General features: G+C 43.3%; 1 protein-coding gene across 4 annotated transcripts in view; it reads right to left on the bottom strand.

Annotated features, from left to right (window-relative positions):
- The window catches only part of pomt2 (protein-O-mannosyltransferase 2), a 230,678-nt gene that overhangs the window by 205,858 nt on the left and 4,185 nt on the right, over positions 1–20,635 (bottom strand). For all 4 annotated transcript variants that reach the window (XM_043701478.1, XM_043701476.1, XM_043701477.1 and 1 more), the window contains exon 2: positions 9,998–10,082. In XM_043701478.1, the coding sequence (XP_043557413.1) occupies positions 9,998–10,082 (85 nt within the window). The remainder of the gene's footprint in view (positions 1–9,997; positions 10,083–20,635) is intronic.

The raw sequence follows: 20,635 nt of genomic DNA, 5'->3' as shown, positions 1-20,635 counted from the left end.
TCATCCCAGAGCACGTCTCTGTAATTGCTATGGTATGCCAGGCCCATGTTCCTAATCATGCCCAAAGTTCATTTTAAGAATGGGAATAAAGTGTGAGCAGGTAGGGAAAGAGTTAAGTTTAGGGCTGCTTGACAAAGGTTCAGCTGGCATGACTTTGACCAGATAAGAATTGGATGTAGATTTGCTTTCTGAGCTGGAGGGTTTACTCAGCGAGCAAACCTACATCCAGGACCTCAACCGGAGTCACAAATCTTCTCAAAACACGCTAACAGATAAGAACTTGTAGTAAACAATGAGGTGCTGAAAACAAGGGTAGTGGTTTATCGAAGTAAAGAACATCCACTGCATAATGCCAGATGGATTAAGCTGCCCGTTGATGCTCGCTGATTGTAATGGTCACCCAATCAATACAGATGTTGCCTTATTTGGATGCTGCTCCCTGTAAGTGACTGCACAAATTCATTAAGAAGGTTAGATTAGATTAGATTCCCTACAGTGTGGAAACAGGACCTTCGGCCCAACCAATCCATACCGACCCTCTGAAGAGTAACCCACCCAGACCCAGTTCCCTCTGACTAATGCACCTAACACTATGAACAATTTAGTATGGCCAATTCACCTGACCTGCACATCTTTGGACCATTGTTCGAAAGACCAAGAACTCATGCCCTTGTATATATGGATGATTGCTCTCTTGCCATGGCTTGGAATATAAGAAGGTAGAGCCATACTGTGTGTCTGAGTGTTTGCTTCAACTGATGCAGGAATGCAGAAATGGGATGTCAATCTACTTTCCCTGTTAGGCCTCTTGCACTGAAATAAATGCTGTTTAATTATCAGTCCTACCTCGTTCTTGCCTGCTCTAACTGTTTGACTGCCTCATTTTCCCAAGTGTACGAGTCTCAGACTGATCTCTTTCCTCAGTATCTCCCTGGGTCCCACCCCCCACTTTACTAGTTTAAATCCTCCCGAGCAGTTCTAACAAATATTAGTCACCTTCCAATTCAGTTGTAATCCATCCTTCTTTCACAGGTCACTTCTACCCCAGAAGAAATTCCATGATCCAAAAACGTGAACCCTTTCCCCTGCATCAGCTGCTACGTCATGCATTCATCTACTCTCTCCTCCTATTCCTACCCTCAATAGCTCAGAGCACTAGGAATAATCCAGATATTACTACCAGAGGACATCCTTTTTAGATTCCTGCCTAACTTTGGAATCATGTGCGCAATTCTGGTCTCCCTCCTACAAGGATGTTGTGAAATTTGACAGGGTTCAGAAAAGATTTACAAGGATGTGGCCAGGGTTGGAAGGTTTGAGCCATAGGGAGAGGCTGAATAGGCTGGATGATTGGGCAGCATGGTGGCTCAGTGGTTAGCACTGCTACCTCACAGCGCCAGAGACCCGGGTTCAATTCCCGCTTCAGGCGACTCTCTGTGTGGAGTTTGCACATTCTCCCCGTGTCTGCGTGGGTTTCCTCCGGGTGCTCCGGTTTCCTCCCACAATCCAAAAATGAGCAGGTTAGGTGAATTGGCTATGCTAAATTGCCCGTAGTGTTAGGTGAAGGCATAATTGTAGGGGAATGGGTCTGGGTGGTTAGCGCTTCGACGGGTCGGTAGACTTGTTGGGCCGAAGGGCCTGTTTCCACACTGTAAAGTAATCTAATCATGACCTTATAGGAGGCTTATAAAATCATGAGGGGCATGGGATAGCTAAATAAGCAAGGTCTTCTCCCAGAATTGGGGGAATCCGGACGAGAGGACATAAATTTAGGGTGAGGGGGAAAGATTTAAAAGGGACCTAATAGGCAACTTTTTCCACACAGAGGGTGGGGTGTGTATGGAACAAGCTGCCAGAGGAAGTGGTGGAGGCTGGTACAATTACAACATTTATAAGGCATCTGGATCGGAATATGAATAGGAAGGGTTTAGAGGGATTCAGGCCAAGCGATGGCAAATGGGACTAGATTAATTTGGGATATCTGGGCGAGTTGGACTGAATGGTCTGTTTCTGTGCTGTACATCTGACTCTATAACTTCCTTTACTCTCCCTTTGGAATCTCATTATTTTCTCTTACTGTGTCATTAGCTCCAATGTGTATAACAATTTCCTGCTGGTCTCTCTCCCCTTTGAGAATATCCCACACCCTGAGTAAGATATCCTTAATCCTGGCACCAGGAAGGCAATACACCCTCCTATTGGCGGCTGCACAAACATCCATCTGTGCTTCTAGCTAGAGAGTCCCCTATCCCAAATGATCATTTGGAACCTGACATACCCCTGGTTACATTAGAGACAGTCTCAGTACCAGGAACTTGGCTGTTCTTACTACATTCCCCTCAGAGTCTATCACTCCCTACATTTTCCAAAACAGCATACTTGTTTGAGATGGGGATAGCCATTGGAGACTCCTGTACTACCTGCCTCCCTCTCCTACCTTTTCTGGAGATAACCAATCTACCTGACCGTATCCACAATTTTTCTCCCTTACTAAACAGCCAACTCCTGTAAATTCCTCACTGCCTCTAACTGCCACTTCAACTGATCCATACAATTTAGGGTGTAGGTTTGCTCGCTGAGCTGTAGGTTTGATATCCAGACGTTTCATTACCTGGCTGGGTAACATCATCAGTGACGACCTCCAAGTGAAGCGAAGCTGTTGCCTCCTGCTTTCTATTTATATCTTTCACCTGGATGGGGTTCCTGGGATTTGTGGTGATGTCATTTCCTGTTCGTTTTCTGAGCGGTTGATAGATGGTATCTAGATCTGTGTGTTTGTTTATGGCGTTGTGGTTGGAATGCCAGGCCTCTAGGAATTCTCTGGCATGTCTATGCTTAGCCTCTCCCAGGACAGATGTGTAGTCCCAGTCGAAATGGTGGGGATTTTTCATCGGTGTGTAGGGCTATGAGGGAGAGGGGGTCATATCTTTTTGTGGCTAGCTGGTGTTCGTGTATCCTGGTGGCTAACTTTCTTCCTGTTTGTCCTACGTCGTGTTTGTGGCAGTCCTTGCATGGAATTTTATAGATGACGTTGGTTTTGTCCATGGGTTGTACTGGGTCTGGATATCAAACCTACAGCTCAGCGAGCAAACCTACACCCTAAACCTCAACCTGAGCTACAAACCTTCACAAACCTTGCGATCCATACAATCCGACAGGATTTGCAACAAAACACACTTACATAATCATCACTACATAGAAACTCTCCCTAATCTCCTTTAACCGACAGGAAGACCATATCATTCTACTAAAGGCCATCATTAAACTTTAATAATGTACAAACCCAGAAACAAGCAGTCTTACTGCTCTAAAGAACATTGCTCCAGGATAACCAAGTACCTATGTTTTATATTTTTTAAAAGTTAATCAAGAGATACATCTCAATAAACCATATAATCAAAGAAGAACCCACTCAACTCACTATTGTATATTTACGAAATAAAATGAACAGCAAGGTTACACTTTAAAATGTGCAACTTTGCACTTAGCTACTGCCATGCTGTGTACTCTCCCACACAGGTTCCTGCAAAGTCAACTGTGAATTTCACTGTTTGTGAGTTTCTTCGACACACAATTTCCAGAGATACTTGAACTCAAACAGCAAAGACAGTAGCTGTGCAGATTGGAAAGCAGTTACTATTTCGTGTCCAGTGACCCCTCTTCACAGCCCAGGGTTAGGGTTCTGAAGGAGGATCACTTGACCTGAAACATTAACTCTGAGTACTCTCCACAGATGCTGCCACATTGCTGATTTCTTTCAGCAATTTCTGTTTTTGTTTCTGATTTCTAGCATCCACAGTTCTTCTGGTTTTCTTAACTAAAAGTAGTAATAAGGTCTAAGGATACACAAATTAAAAGCAGTCAAGTGGATCCAAGATGGCAGCGACCCAGCAAGTCTGAGTCTACAGTGCTCCTCCCAAGACTTGGGCAAAGTGGGTCACCCACCCCCACCACACTCACCAAATCACTTAAAATAGTTTTTACTTAATGTAATTAGTTGCTTAGTATTGAATTTAAACAATCTCATCTTTAGTAAAAATGACTAAAGGGAAGGGAGCCCACAGCTCTCAGCAAGCAGGAACCCCTCCCCCACCCTCTCCAGCTGCAGCAGAGGCATCCGCAGCCGCCCTGGGGGACTTACCTACAATGGGGAGCCTTGTGGAAATAATCTCCAAACTGGATGTGAAGAGCGATGCTTTCATTGAAGAGTCCCGAATCTGATGGGACTTATTCTCGGCCCTGCTACAGAAGCGCGACCGAGACATCAAGGAAATCAAGGAAAGGAGGGGCGGAGCTAAAGGTCGTCGAAAAAAATATTCGTTTGCTGGGCCTTCCCGAACGGAAGAGGAAGGCCAGCTTACAGCGTTTCTCGAACAGTGGCTGCCACAGCTTTTAAATCTGGAGGCTGGATCAGGCCAGGTATGGGTGGAATGGGCCTACCGGGTTGCAACACACTGGCCCGGCTCGAACCAGCGCCCACGCCCGGTCCTGTTCCGGCTGCAGAGCTACAAGGAGAGATAGATCCTCCTAGAAGCCTCCAGAAACCTTGGTAAAGATCCCCAAGCCATGATCTATAAAGGATCCAAGATCATGTTATTCCAGGACTTTTTCCCAGCTCTGGTCCGACAAAGGAAGGCGTTTAATGAAGCGAAGAAGTGTTTAAGGGACTTAAATATTCAGTACTCCTTGCGTTACCCAGCGACGCTACGCTTCAACTACGAAGGGTCCGTGTATAACTTCGGATTGCCGGAAAAGGCCAAGGAATTTTTGGACTCTCTTAGATAAATTGTAAGAGTTAATTGATGTTGTTTTGCTTTCCCCCCCGCTTCGGTTTACATCTTAATTTTATATATTAATCCCTTTTTTTTACCCTACTGTTTAATATTATCTTGGGGGTGTGGGGAGAGGGATTTATTTATTTGTTCTCTACTTAGCGATTTTCTCCCTTTTTTTTTATTTGCCGGGGGGTCTAGTTAATGTTGGTGGGGGGAAGTGGTTACCTTATCCTATTTTATCTGTCTTTAGGAGCAGGGTTGATTTCCCTTGTTACTTTGTATTACTATATTTAATTATTACTTGTTGAGGCTGTAATTTTATAGTTATATATGTTTATACATGGTATTAACATTACCAAATATCTCCAGGTGTTGGTGTGGGTGGGGGTAGGGTGCTCACTGTTAACTCTAGCTCTGTAGTATATTTGAATTTTCTCCATCCTATTGAGGAGCGCCTGGGTCAAGGGTGGGGCACTGGTTGGGAGAAGATACAATGGACTTTTGGAAAGGAAGTGATATCCCCTGGGAACAAGGGGGAAAATCTCCATTTAAATATGTTTCATTTTTTTTATTATTTAGAAATAGTTTTTTATTATACTGTTGAGAGTGTATTAGAGAGCCTTTATTTTTGTGAATTTTATATGCTCTATGCTCGGGATGTTCTGGATAGGGTTTCCCCTCCCGAGGGGTCTCAGATTGGCCCGGACGATTATGGTTGATCAGTCAGTTAAGTGGTGCACCTGGAATGTCAAGGGGAGTAATTCGCCAGTCAAAAGGAAGAAAATATTAATCAAACCGAAAGAAAGGATTGATACAGCTCTTCTATAGGAGACACACTTATTGGATAAAGAACACTTGAAATTACGACAGGGTGGATTTGATCAGGCCTTTTTTTCTTCTTTTAGCTCAAAAAGCAGGAGAGTTGTTATTCTTATTCGGAAGAATTTCCCTCTCAAAATCCTAAATCAGATAAAAGACTAATCTGGACAATATATTCTGATTAAAGCCCTTATAAATGGAGAGGAATATAGGATTTTAAATTTGTATTGCCCCCCCGGCACGTCCTTTTAAATTTATAACAGAAGCCTTCTCAAAATTGATGGCTCTCGGTGCTCATCATACAATTATAGGGGGAGACTTTAATTGTATTATGGATCCAGAAATAGATAGGATTCCCAAGAGTGCTGCAGGACTTTCTCCCAGATCTAGACAACTGGTGGATTTGAACAAAGAATTAGGACTAGTAGATGTATGGAGATGTCTTCATCCACAGGGCAGAGATTTTTCTTCTTACACCAATCCACAAAAATGTCACACCAGAATTGATATGTTTTTTGCCCCCTCGATTTTTTAAAATTCCATATCATCCTGTAAAATAGGCAGTATAGCAATTTCCGACCATGCTGCTGTATATATGGAAACCAAGGCGAGGAACAATGGGACATCCCCTCAGCATTGGCGTATGGACCCATTCCTGATGAAAGACAGTAAATTTGTAAAGTACTTCTCTCAAGAATTTAAAACTTTTTTGGAAATTAATTTAGGTACGGCTAGCAACCCTCAATGATGTGGGAGACCATCAAAGCTTACGCGCGAGGTTTGATCATCTCCTACTCAGCGACCCAGAAAAAATTAAAGGGAGAACAACAGCATCTGCTCGAAGCTCGCTTAAAAGCAGCTGAAACAGCATACGCTGATAGACCTTCTATAATCAAATTGCAAAGGATTACGGCCCTTAGGACAGCTTTAAACACCACGCTTACCCAAGCGGCTAAGAGGGAAATATTATTTGCAACACAAAACAAATTTGGCGATAAACCTGTTGATACTTAGCATTTGAGGGGCCTTCATTTTCTTGCAAAGAAAAAGAAGGCCCCTCAAACCATCACGTCTATCAAGGAAAGTACGGGTATTTTGACTCATGATCATAAAAGAATTAATGCAATCTTTAGAAAATTTTATTCTGATTTGTATAAATCGCAGGATTGTGAAGACAGGACTAGGAGGATGCAGTCATTTGTTAAAAACCTGACCTTTCCGGACCTAACTCCAGAACAGGTATCGGTCTTAAATGTTCCCCTAACAATCCAAAAAAAACTTCAGAGCGGTAAGGCACCTGGCCCAGATGGCTTTCAAGCTGAATTCTATAAAGAATTTACAGAAATATTGGCTGGTCCACTTATGGAAATGTATAACTATTCATACAGTCAGGGCTGTCTCCCGCCTTCGCTGAAAGAGCCAAATATCTCTCAACCTTAAAAATGGAAAGGACCCAGAAGATTGCGCGTCATACAGACCAATATCCTTGCTAAATGTAGATTTTAAAATCCTCTCTAAAACGTTAGCATTGAGGCTAGAAAGGGTATTGCCACATATTATAACGGAGGATCAGACGGAGTTTATTAAGGGCCGTAGATCATCCAATAATATTAGAAGGGTTTTGAATGTGATTCAAGCCTGCCATCAGGGAAAGATACCAGGAGTAGTAGTCTCATTAGACGCGGAAAAGGCATTCAACAGGGTTGAACGGTCATATTTGTTTTACACATTGGAAAGGTTTGGCGTTGGAAAGGTGTTTACCAAATGGGTCTCAACATTGTATAGTGATCCCAAAGCAGTTGTGATTACCAATGGATTAGGCTCGGCTAGCTTCAGTGTGGATAGGGGCTGCCGTCAGGGATGTCCTCTCTCACCATTGCTATTTACGCTAATAATTGAACCACGAGCAGAAGCTAAACAGGCTGACCCTAATATAAACAGCCCCGAAGATTGGTACAGGTAAACATAAAATTACTCTTTATGCAGATGATGTTCTTCTATTCCTCAGTAATCCTCTGATGTCTGTACCTCGCTTAATCCAAGTTATTAATACACTTAGTGTATTTTCAGGCTACAAAATAAATTTCTCAAAATCAGAGGCTATGCCAATGGGTGGCCTTGCTATGATACCCCACTTAGTGGACGGATCCCACTTTCCCTTTCGGTGGTCCCTGGAGGGTTTCTTATATTTAGGCATTTTTATTGCCCCAGTATTTGGTCAGTTATACAAGGTTAACTTTGTGCATTTACTGGAAAGGATAAGGCAGGACCTCCAGCGATGGGGAAACCTTCCAATTTCCTGGCTGGGTAGAATAGCACTAATTAAAATGAATGTCATGCCCCGTCTCCAATACCCTATGAGAATGCTTCCGGTGATGCTGCCGAGGCTGGCACTACGTAAATTATATGGCTGGTTGGGTTCCTTTATCTGGAATCATAGACGGCCCCTCATTAAGCTGAAGAAGCTACAGCTTCCACAGGCAAGGGGAGGATTGAACTTCCCAGATTTTAGGAAATATCAGTTAAGTTCCCTATTAAGTTACATAGCTGATTGATTGCGGGTCAGACAAGACCCAATCTGGCTGGACATCGAGGCTCCTCAAGTAAAATGCCCACTTATTAACCTTTTATTTTCAGACAAGAGGAAAATCATTACGGATCACTGTCAAAACCCTATAATACTAAACATAATTAAAGCTTGGAATATAATGCGGCAAAATGAGGGCAACTCACATAAAACATCCCACGATCGGAGCATGGGGATTTCACCCGGGGCTTACAGATGCCACTTTCAAACTCTGGAGATCCAGGGATATCTCCTGTTTAGGGGATCTGTTTAAAGAAGAGGTCCTAATGTCTTTTGAACAGTGGATCAGAAATTTGGATTACCTAATGGAGACCTCTTTCGATACTTCCAAATTCGAGATTACATACAGAAGGAGATTGCTTTATTAGATAGTCTTTATAAATCAGATAGAGAACGTAGAGTGCTATGGCCAATGGGGGTATCTTCCGTCACTACTATTTATCATTTACTACATGATGAAGTATCGGGAGATATGGACAATCTGCTTAAAACATGGGATCAGGATTTGGGACTAGAAATCTCTATAGAAACATGGAATGAGATTTGGGAAAACGCCAGAAGAATCACCATCTGCAACAGAACTCAGGCCATTCAGTTGAAGGTACTCCATAGGGCCCATATAGCACCGGATCGATTGGCAAAATTTAAGGCAGGAATACCTCCAATGTGTCCCACATGTAAAAGAGAGGTGGGCACTCCTGTACATTGCCTATGGACCTGTCATAAGATCCGTAGATACTGGACTAAAATAGTAAGTGCTCTGACAGAAATTTTAGGAATGGAAATTAGAGTGGACCCTGTATCTCTCCTTTTGGGCTTTTCGAACTTACCCTCCCTGGATATGCACGGGAAGAGATTATTTTCTATTCTCTCTTTCTGTGCAAGGAAAAATATTTTGGTAAACTGGGTGGCTGAGGGACCCGCTGGACTTTCAAATTGGCACAGATTAATGATGGAATGTATTTCCCTTGACTTCTTTACAAATATGGTGCACCAAAAGACTGCATTATTCCATAAAATATGGCAGCCCTTCTTGAATTATGTAAATACAGATATTTCGGCCATCCTAACAAGGGCTTTTATTTAATTGAGATGGCGAACCTGGCTGGTCCGGGGCCCCTTGGGAGAGGAATCCCACACGAATATGGGTTTTGTTACGATTTGATGTTAATACGTCCCAGCATGTATCTCACTACCCAATTTCTGTGTTAACTGTCAGTTTTTCTTTCTCTTATTTGAATAATGTAAGAGACTTAATTATACACTCTGGTTAGTTGTAGGTTAGATTAGTAGTTGAGTTTTGTTTTCTTTTCCCTCGGTATTTTTCTTTTGTTAAATTTTGGTTATTATTTATTTAAGATTTAATTGTATATCAATGTTTATACTTGGGTTTTTTTTAAATTTGTAAACTTGTAAAAATATGTTAAATTTTCAATAAAAATATCTATATAAAAAAAAGCAGTCAAGTCATTTTGTGCTTAGGAGTCAGGCAAGTCACACTAACCACTGTGCACAAAGCAGATCACTATACAATCAACAGGACACAATAGCAACAGAGACAGCAGTAAAGGTGGTTACAAAGATCGCACCAGAAGTGAGATTTCAGCCATTCACAAAAAGTGTCTTCAAAAGAGAAGACTGAGTGCATTATGAACATTATGAATGGGTTGGAAAGAGTAGGAGGTAGAGAAAATATTTCAGGTTGTGGGAATATTTAAAATACATGATCATTAAAGATACAAAACAGTTGCTAATACATCCACAATCAATGATGTATTGTTGTTAATTCTATATGTATACATAAAAATATCCATACCTTGCCTAGTGGAGGATGAACATCAAAAAAAAACGTTTGATTAATGTAGTAACTTCCCATTTTTCCAAAGTGAGTTTCATCCCAACTGCAAAGATAAAACATAATATGACACTGGATTTCAAATATACTCTTTCCCATAGATTAATCATTAACTTAACTTGCATAGCTAAGGGAGTCTGCATGCGAATGAGAACAAAATCATTCCAACCCAACAACGTCCATCCTGCAAGTACTTTGCCCTGTTTTTGCTCATAGACAACAGTTCCATCTGACCGTGCTTGCACGTATTTCAGTCAGCCCTTGCACTAATCCAGATAAGAAAAATCTAACCCTTCTTTAAAAATAATTCTCATTCCTGACAAATCTTTGGTCTTCACAGTTTAAGAAATTTAAATATTTTTGATCTTGACACTTGGCTTACAAATGTCATTCAGGTGATTTTCAAAATGGATGAGTTCCCATCCTCACTGGATAGGACCATTGGTATTAAGTTGTCTCACTTTCAAATGAAAAAAGAAACATGTCCTTATATCCTAAATTTGAGTGCATCTTTTCCAGAACTCCATGATCAGAGAGACTCAATCAGTACCAACCACCATTGTTAATTTGATTCATTCCACATAACAAAGAAAGGACTGAAGAAATTGGGTACAGCAAAAGCTTTTTGTCCCAGATAACACAGTCGTCACAAAACCTAACACTGATGCTTCAAAGTTAGCTGCACCATTACCCAAGCTGTTCCAATATAGCTACTGCACTGCCACCCCAACAAGGTGGAAAATTGCCTAGATATGGCAAGTCAACAAAAGAAAAAGACAGGTATATTCTGGCCTGGTGGTTGAGCACTTGCAATGATGGAGGGAAGCCATAGTACTGTTCAGAAAACAGTTCCAGGATTTAAACTTAGCTAGATTAGAGTGGTGCTGGAAAAGCACAGCAGGTCAGGCAGCATCTGAGGAGCAGGAAAATTGACGTTTCAGACAAAAGCCCTTCATCAGCAGTCCTTGTTTTTACCTCGTGGATTTAAACTTAGCGAGTCAAGGAACATTGATAGAGTTCCAATTTATGGTGGTATATGCCTTGGAATGAACTTGAAAGGGGTGGTGTTCAAATTCTTCTGCGACCCTTGACCTTCAGTGGGATAGAGGCCACTGTTTTAAAAGTGGTGTCCAAAGAGCCCTGAAGAGTTTTTACAAGTACATTTTGTCGATGATACATATGTTGCCACTTCAAAAATGTAAAGTCACTCCAAGCAACTATGGCACCAAAGTTGATCACAAAAAAACTTACCAGATTCATTAATGCCCTTTAGTGAAAGAAATTTGCAGTTCTTAGCTGGTTTGACCTACGACTTCTGACCACTGTAATAGAGACTGGCAATGCCAGCAATGCTTACATCACTTGGACAAATATTAAAAAGTTTTCCAAGATTTCTTATTGAGACAAATCATAAGGTTGTGTAACGGTCAGAAGTCCTCCACCCAAGTCTGCAGTGAATTCCCAATCTGCCTTTCCACCCTAACCAGGCCAAATCTCAGTGTCCTTAAATCACTTAATTTCCTTCAATCTTACACTGAGGGAAGGTCATCAAAGATGGTTGAGCCTTGGACACAATCCTGAGGAACAACTGCAATTATTCCAGAGACTGAGATGAACAATCTTTAGCCAAAATAGAAGACAGCAATCATTCTTAGCCTGGTCAGGTTCCCAGCATCACAAATGCCAGCCTTAAGGTAATCTGATTGTTTTCAGGGGTTTATTTTGTGTGGAGTCACTGATCGGTGAAGAAACTTACAACATTCTTGTAATAGTACTGAAATCTTGTGCTTCAAAATTAGCTGTGCTCCCACGAGTCAAACAGCGATCTATCAATGTGGAAATTGCCAACATATGATTACTTACAAAAAGCAGTCGAGTGTGTGATGCTGGAAAAGCACAGCAGATCAGGCAGCATCAGAGGAGCAGGAGAATCAACGTTTCGGGCACAAGCCTTTCACCAGGAAACGTTGACTCTCTTGCTTCTCAGATGCTGCCTGACCTGCTGTACTTTTCCAGCACCACACTCTCGACTGATATCCAGCGTCTGTAGTCCTCTCTTTCTCCCTTTACAAAAAGGACACATCCAAACCAACAATTACCACCCAGTCAGTATACTTTCCATCATCAAAGTGATGGAAGGAACCCGAGCAGAACTGGAATCAGAGAAACCTCTCTGTTCTCAGGTGGAGTTGTACTTGATGCAAAGAAAGATGTTTGTGGTTGTTAGAGGTCAGTCATCGCAGCTCCAGAACTTTGATATGGGCTTCCTTTGGGTAGAGCCCTAGGCTCAACCATATTCAGCTGCTTCATCAATTACCTTCTCTCTATCATGAAGTCAGAAGCAGGGATGTTCATTGATGAGTGCACAATGTTCAGCATCATTTACAGCTCTTCAGATGCTGAAGCATCCCATGCCAAATGCAGCAAGATTTGGACAATATCAAGGTTTGGACTGACAAGTCGCAAGTAACAATCACGTCACAGAAATGTCTAGCAATGTCCAGCTCCAACAAGAAACAAACCTCACCATTCTCCCTTGAATAAAATGGCATTATTTTTCTGAATACCCACTAACAACATCCCAGTGGTTACCATTAACCAGAAAGTGAACGAATTTGCCACATAAATACTGTGGCTACAAGTATAGCTTGCAACATACTGCAAGAAACTCACTTTTCGCTTGATGCCCTTCCACGATCTACAAGAAACAAGTTGGAATGCAATGGAATCCTCCCCACTTGCCTGGATAGAGTGGATGTGGAGATGTTTCCACTAGGACGCCAAGTGAGGACCAAAAGGCACAGCCTCAAAGTCATGGGACAACCTTTTAGAACTGAGATGAGAAGGAATTCCTTCAGCCAGAGTAGCTAATCTATGGAACACATTACCGCAGAGGGCTGCGGAGGCCAAGTCATTGAATGTAATTAAGACAGAGATAGATATGTTCCTGATTGATAATGGGATCAAGCATTACTGGGAAAAGGCAGAAGAATGGGGTTGAAAAACAATCAGCCGTGATCGAATGGCAGAGCCAAGTGGTCTAATTTTGCTCCTATATCTTATGGCCTTGATATGTGTAGTTCCATCGATGTTCAAGACAAAGCCGCCTGCTCATTGGCACCACATCCCTAAACATGGTCTCCTCTACTTTGGCAAGACAGGATGCCTACTTGCGGAACCCTTTAAAGAACACTTCTGGTACACACAATGAAACAAACCCACCGCCCATGACTGAAGACTTGAACTTGCCCTCCCACTCCCCTAAGGACATGCAGTCTTGCACCTCCTCCACCTCCAAACCATTACCACCTGATGCCTGGAGGAAGAACGCATATTCTGCCTTGGACACTCCAATCACATGGGATCAATGCGGATTTTACCAGTTTTCTCATTTCCCTTCCCCCCCACCTGATCCCAGATTCAACCTTAAAACTCAGCACCGCCCTCTCGACCTGTCCAACGCGTCCATCTTCCTTCCCATCTATCCACTCCACCTTCCTCTCCTACCAATTACCTTCACCCACACCTTCATCTACCTATCACATTCTCAGCTAGCTTCTCGCCAGTCCACCACCCCCCTCCCATTTGTCTCTCAGCCCACTTTGGCCCACAAGCCTCATTCGTGAGGAAAAGCTTATGTTCGAAATGCCGATTCTCCTGCTCCTCGGATAATGCCTGACCAACTGTGCTTTTCCAGCAACACACTTCCAACTCTGATCTCCACCACCTGCAGTCATCACTTTCTTCCACATTCATAATGATCCACTGTCTCCATCAGTAATGGTCAATAGCAGCAGAATGTAATATCCATAAGATATACTGCAGAATTTCACTAAGGTTCATTGGATAGCAACTTCCAAACTCTCAACCATGAAAGCAAAAGGCAGTAGATATATGGAAATGTCACCAACTGCAAGCTACCATACCCTACCCACGCCACACATTTTGCATCAGTGTTTACTGTGGAAAAGGACATGGAAAGTTTAGAATCTAGGGAAATAGATGGTGACAACTTGATAAATGTCCATATTACAGAGGAGGTAGTGCTGGATGTCTTGAAATGCATAAAAGTGGATAAATCCCCAGGACCTGATCAGGGGAACCCTTGAAATTTGTGGGAAGCTAGGGAAGTGATAGCTGGGCCTCTTGCGGAGATATTTGTATCATCGATAGTCACAGGTGAGGTGCCCAAAGACTGGAGATTGACTAACGTACCACTATTTAACAAAGGTGATAAGGACAAGCCAGGGAACTATAGACTAGTAAGCTTGACATCGATGGCGGCCAAGTTGTTGGAAGGATTCCTGAAGGACAGGATGTACATGTACTTGGAAAGGCAAGAACTGATTAGGGATAGTCAACATGACTTTGTGCACAGGAAATCGTGTCTCACAAACTTGACTGGGTTTTTTTGAAGAAATAACAGAGGATTGACAAGGGCAGAGCGGTAGACATGATCTACCATGAACTTTTCAATAAGGCATTGGACAAGGATCCCCATGGGAGACTGATTAGCAAGGCTGGATGTCATGGAATACAGGGAGAGCCATCCATTTGGATACAGAAATGGCACAAAGGTAGTAGACAGTGGGTGGAGGAGGGTTGTTTTTCAGACTGGAGGCTTGTGATCAGTGGAGTGCCACAAGGATCGGTGCTGGGTCCTCTACTTTTTGTCATTTACATAAATGATTTGGATGCGAGGTACAGTTAGTAAGTTTGCAGATGACACCAAAATTGGAGGTGTAATGGACAGCGGAGAAGGTTACCTCCGATTACCACAGGATCTGAACCAGATGGGCCAATTGGCTGAGAAGTGGCAGATGGAGTTTAATTCAGATAAATGTTGAGGTGGTGCATTTTGGGAAAACAAATCTTAGCAGGACTTATACACTTAATGGTAAGGTCCGAGGGAGTGTTGCTGAACAAAGAGACCTTGGAGTGCAGGTTCATCGCTCCTTGAAAGTGGAGACGCAGACAGATAGGATAATAAAGGCGGCATTTGGTATACTTTCCTTTATTGGTCAGAGTATTGAGTGCAGGAATAGAGAGGTCATAGTGCAGCTGTACAGGACATTGGTTCAGAAGGATGTTGTGAAACTTGAAAGGGTTCTAAAAAGATTTATAAGAATGTTGCCAGTGTTGGAGGATTTGAGCTTTAAGGAGAAATTGAATAGGCTGGGCCTGTTTTCCCTAGAGCGTCGGGGGGCTGAGGGGTGACCTCAAAGGTTTATAAAATCATGAGAGGCATGGATAGGGTAAATAGACAAAATCTTTTCCCTGGGGTGGGGGAGTCCAGAACTAGAGAGCATAGGTTTAGGGTGAGAGGGGAAAGATATAAAAGAGATCCAAGGGGTAACGTTTTCACACGGAGGTGGTGCGTATGTGGAAAGAGCTGCCAGAAGAAGTCATAGAGATGTACAGCACGGAAACAGACCCTTCGGTCCAACTCATCCTTACCGACCAGATATCCCAACCCAATCTAGTCCCATCTGCCAGCACCTGGCCCATATCCCTCCAAACCCTTCCCATTCATAAACCTATTCAGATGCCTTTTAAATGTTGCAATTGTACTAGCCTCCACCACAAAACAAAATCAGCTATACCGTGTATTCAAAAAGAATGGGTACCCAATGGACACAGTCTGCCAATTTCTCAGCACCAAACCCAAACCAGCAGATAAAATACATCCAGAAATCCTAGCTACTCTCCCCTACATCAAAGACATTTCAGAAATGACTGCCAGACTACTCAGACCCCTTGGCATCATGGTAGCCCACAAACCCACCAACACACTAAAACAGCAGCTAATGAACTTGAAAGATCCTATACAGACAACAAGCAAAACTAATGTCATTTACAAAATACCATGCAAGGACTGTAACAAACACTACATTGGACAAACAAGCAGAAAACTAGCCACCAGGATACACTAACACCAACTAGCCACAAAACAACATGCCCGTCTCTCACGAGTATCCTCACATATGAATGAGGAAGGACATCCACATTCGACTGGGACAACACATCCATCTGAAGACAAGCCAAACAAAGACACGCATGACAACTCTGAGAAACATGGCATTCCAACCCCTGAGAAAAGGAACAGGAAGTGACTTAGAACGTAGAACAATACAGCGCAGAACAGGCCCTTCAGCCCTTAATGTTGCGCCGACCTGTCAATTATTCTCAGCTTGTTCCCCTACACTATCCCAAAATCATCCATGTGCTTATCTAAGGATTGTTTAAATCTTCTTAATGTGGCTGAGTTAACTACATTGGCAGGCAGGGCATTCCATGCCCTTACCACTCTCTGCGTAAAGAACTTGCCTCCGACATCTGTCTTAAATCGATCACCCCTCAATTTGTCATTATACCCTCACGTACAAGCTGAAGTCATCATCCGAGGAAAATGTTTCTCTCTGTCTATCCTATCTAATCCTCTGATCATCTTATATGTCTTTATGAAATCCCCCCTTAGCCGCCTTCTTTCTAATGAGAACAGACCCAAGTCGCTCAGCCTTTCCTCAAAAAACCTCCCCTCTTGACCAGGCAACATCCTGGTACATGTCCTCTGCACCTTTTCCAATGCTTCCACATCCTTCCCGACATATGGGGACCAGAACTGTACACAATATTCCAAGTGTGGCCGCACTAGCGTTTTGTACAGTTGCAGCATGATATTGCGGTTCCGGAACTCAATCCCTCTACCAATAAAACCTAACACACCGTATGCCTTCTTAACAGCACTATCCACCTGGGTGGCAACTTTCAGGGATCTATGCGCATGGACTCCTAGAGCCCTCTGCACATCCACACTACCAAGAATCTTTCCATTGACCCAGTACTCTGCCTTCCCAAAGTGCATCACCTCACATTTAGCTGCATTGAACTCCATTTGCCACCTCTCAGCCCAATTCTGCAGTTTATCCAAGTCCCCCTGCAACATTCTTCCAAACTCCTAGGAGAAAGTGAGGACTGCAGATGCTGGAGATTTAGCTGCATTGAACTCCATTTGCCACCTCTCAGCCCAATTCTGCAGTTTATCCAAGTCCCCCTGCAACATTCTTCCAAACTGTCCACTACTTCTAGGAGAAAGTGAGGACTGCAGATGCTGGAGATCAGAGCTGAAAATGTGTTGCTGGAAAAGCGCAGCAGCATCCAAGGAGCAGGAGAATCGATGTTTCGGGCATGAACTTCGAGGGTTGGGACTGAGACAAGGGTGGGGGGAGGGGAAAAGAGGAAACTGGAGAAATCTGAGTTCATCCCTTGTGGTTGGAGGGTTCCTTGGCGGAAGATGAGGTGCTCTTCCTCCAGCCGTTGTGTTGCTGTGGTCTGGCGATGGAGGAGTACTGTCCACTACTCCACTGACTTTAGTCTTGTCTGCAAATTTACTAACCCATCCACCTATGCCTGCAGCTAAATCATGTATAAAAATGACAAACAGCAGTGTCCCAAAACAGATCCTTGTGGCACACCACTAGTAACTGGACTCCAGGCTGCATGTTTTCCATCAACCATCACTCGCTGCCTTCTTACAGAAAGCCAGCTTCTAATCCAAACTGCTAAATCACCCTCAATCCCATGCCTCCGCATTTTCTCCTACAGCCTACCATGTGGAACCTTATCAAAGGCTTTACTGAAGTCCATGTATACCACATCAATTCCCTATCCTCATCTACATGCTTGGTCACCATTTCAGAAAACTCAATGAGGTTTGTGACAGACGACTTGCCCTTCATGAGACCATGTTGACTATCTGAAATCAAATTGTTGCTTGCTCGAGGATTATAAATCTTATCTCTCATAATCCTTTCCAAACCTTTCCTACAACAGAAGTAAGGCTTGCTGGTCTATAATTACCTGGGTCATCTCTGCTACCCTTCTTGAACAAGGGCACAACATTAGCAATCCTCCAGTCCTCAGGAAATAACAGCACCACAGGAAATGACATCACCAACCCAAAGAAACCCAAAACATAAACTGAAAGCAGGAGTTTTCAGGATTGCTTCACCTGAGACCCACTGAAGATGTTACCTAGCAGGGTAACGAAACGTCTGGAGATGAACCTTCCAGCTCAGCAAGCAAACATACATCCACCAAGTGAAAATACTTGCACTAAAGAGAAAAACAAAAGGCATCAAACCTATGGGCATTGTTGATAAAAAGATCCCATTGATTCACATTAAAATAAAAGTGGTGGAGGCTAGTATAATTGCAACATTTAATAAGCATTTGAATGGGTATATGAATAGGAAGGGTTTGGAGAGATATGGGCCGGGAGCTGGCAGGTGGGAGTAGATTGGATTGGGATGTCTGGTCCGCATGAGCTGGTTGGACCGAAGGGTCTGTTTGCGTGTTGTACATCTCTATGACTTAGGACGTGTTTCCCTCTGCCCCCAAACCATTCATGCATCCGTCTAGATACATCTTAAATGACGCTACCATCTCTGCTCCTACCACCTCCGCTGGCAATGCATTCCAGGCACCCATCACCCTCTACATAAAGAACTTTCCATGCATAGCTCCCTTAAACTTTTCCCCTCGTACTTTGAGCTCATGACCCACTAGTAATCGAGTCCCCCACTCTGGGAAAAAACCTTCTTGCTATCCACCCTGTCTATACCTCTCATGACTTTATAGACCTCAATCAGGTCCCCTCTCAACCACCTTCTTTCTAATGAAAATAATCCTAATCTACTCAACTTCTCTTCATAGCTAGTACCCTCCATAAGAGGCAAGATCCTGGTGAACCTCATCTGCACCCTCTCCAAAGCATCCACACCCTTTTGGTAATGTGGCAACCAGAACTGTACGCAGTATTCCAAATGTGGCTGAACCAAATTCTTATACAACTGTAACATGACCTGCCAACTCTTGTACTCAATACCCCGTCTGATGAAGGAAGGCATGCCGTATGCCTTCTTGATCACTCTACTGACCTGCGTTACCACCTTCAGGGAACAATGGACTCGAACACCCAGATCTCTCTGTATATCAGTTTTCCCCAGCATAGGTTGAACTCGATCTGCCATTTCTCTGCCCAATTTTCCAATCTATCTACAATCTGCTACTCCATCAATCATAGTGTCATCTGCAAACTTGCTAATCAAACCACATATAGCTTCCAACAGATCATTTATGTATATCACAAACAACAGTTGTCCCAGTACAGATCCCTGTGGGACACCACTGGGTCACAGTTCTCCATTTTGTGATGCTCCCTTCCACTACTACTGATTCCTGCTGCCCAGTCAGTTCTCGATCCATTTCGCAAGTACACTCTGGACCCCATGCGACGTCACTTTCTCTTGTCAGCCTACCATGGGGAACCTTATTAAATGTCTTACTAAAGTCCATGTGTATGACATCTATAGCCCTTCCCTCATCAATCAACTTTGTCACTTCCTCAAATAATTCTATTAAGTTGATAAGGCATGATTTTCCCTGCACAAAACCATGTTGCCAATCACTGATAAGCCCATTTTCACTATCTTCTCCAGCAGCTTCCCTACCACTGACGTCAGACTCACCAATCTATCATTACCTGGTCGTCACTGCTACCTTTCTTAGACAAGGGGACAACATTAACAATTTTCCAGTCCTCCAGGACCTCACCCTTGTTTGCATTCCTGCAAACTTGCACTCCCGAGCACCCAGCAAGTCAAATCAGGAATCCGTTCAGTGTAGACAAAGGCCATTCGGCTCATCGGATCCACACCAACGCACCAAAACGCATCCCACTCAAAGCCTCCCACCCCACCCTATGCCCATCAGCCTGCATTCCAGAGCAGCCAGCAGAAAATCACAGGAAGAACATGCAAACTCCAGTCAGTCACCCAAAGTCGGAATCGATCTCGGTCCCTGGAACTGTGAGGCAGTGTTAACTCCTGAGCCACTGTGCCTCCCAAGTAATCTTGACATTATTGAAAAACAGGACCTGTGCAACAATCTCTTTCATAGCTTCCTAAAAGGGCTATCAGAACCTCATCCTTTTATCGAACATAGAACAGTACAGCACAGAACAGGCCCTTCACCCACGATGTTGTGCCGACCACTGATCCTCAGTAAGCACCCTGAAATTTCTGTGACCATATGCATGTCCAGGAGTCTCTTAAATGTCCCCAATGACCTTGCTTCCACAACTGCTGCTGGCAACGCATTCCACGCTCTCACAACTCTCTGTGTAAAGAATCCGCCTCTGACATCCCCTCTATACATTCCTCCAATCAGTTTAAAACTATGACCCCTCGTGTTAGCCATTTCTGCCCTTGGAAATAGTTTCTGGCTATCGACTTTATCTATGCCTCTCATTATCTTGTATACCTCAATTAGGTCCCCTCTCCTCCTCCTTTTCTCCAATGAAAAAAAATACGAGCTCAGTCAACCTCTCTTCATAAGATAAGCCCTCCAGTCCAGGCAGCATCCTGGTAAACCTCCTCTGAACCCTCTCCAAATCATCCACATCTTTCCTATAATAGGGCGACCAGAACTGGACGCAGTATTCCAAGTGCGGTCTAACCAAAGTTTTATAGAGCTGCAACAAGATCTCACGACTCTTAAACTCAATCCCCATGTTAATGAAAGCCAAAACACCATATG

This window comes from Chiloscyllium plagiosum, chromosome 12 (assembly GCF_004010195.1).
Source record: "Chiloscyllium plagiosum isolate BGI_BamShark_2017 chromosome 12, ASM401019v2, whole genome shotgun sequence".
NCBI lineage: Eukaryota > Metazoa > Chordata > Chondrichthyes > Orectolobiformes > Hemiscylliidae > Chiloscyllium > Chiloscyllium plagiosum.
This window is presented reverse-complemented; position numbering and strand designations above follow the sequence as displayed.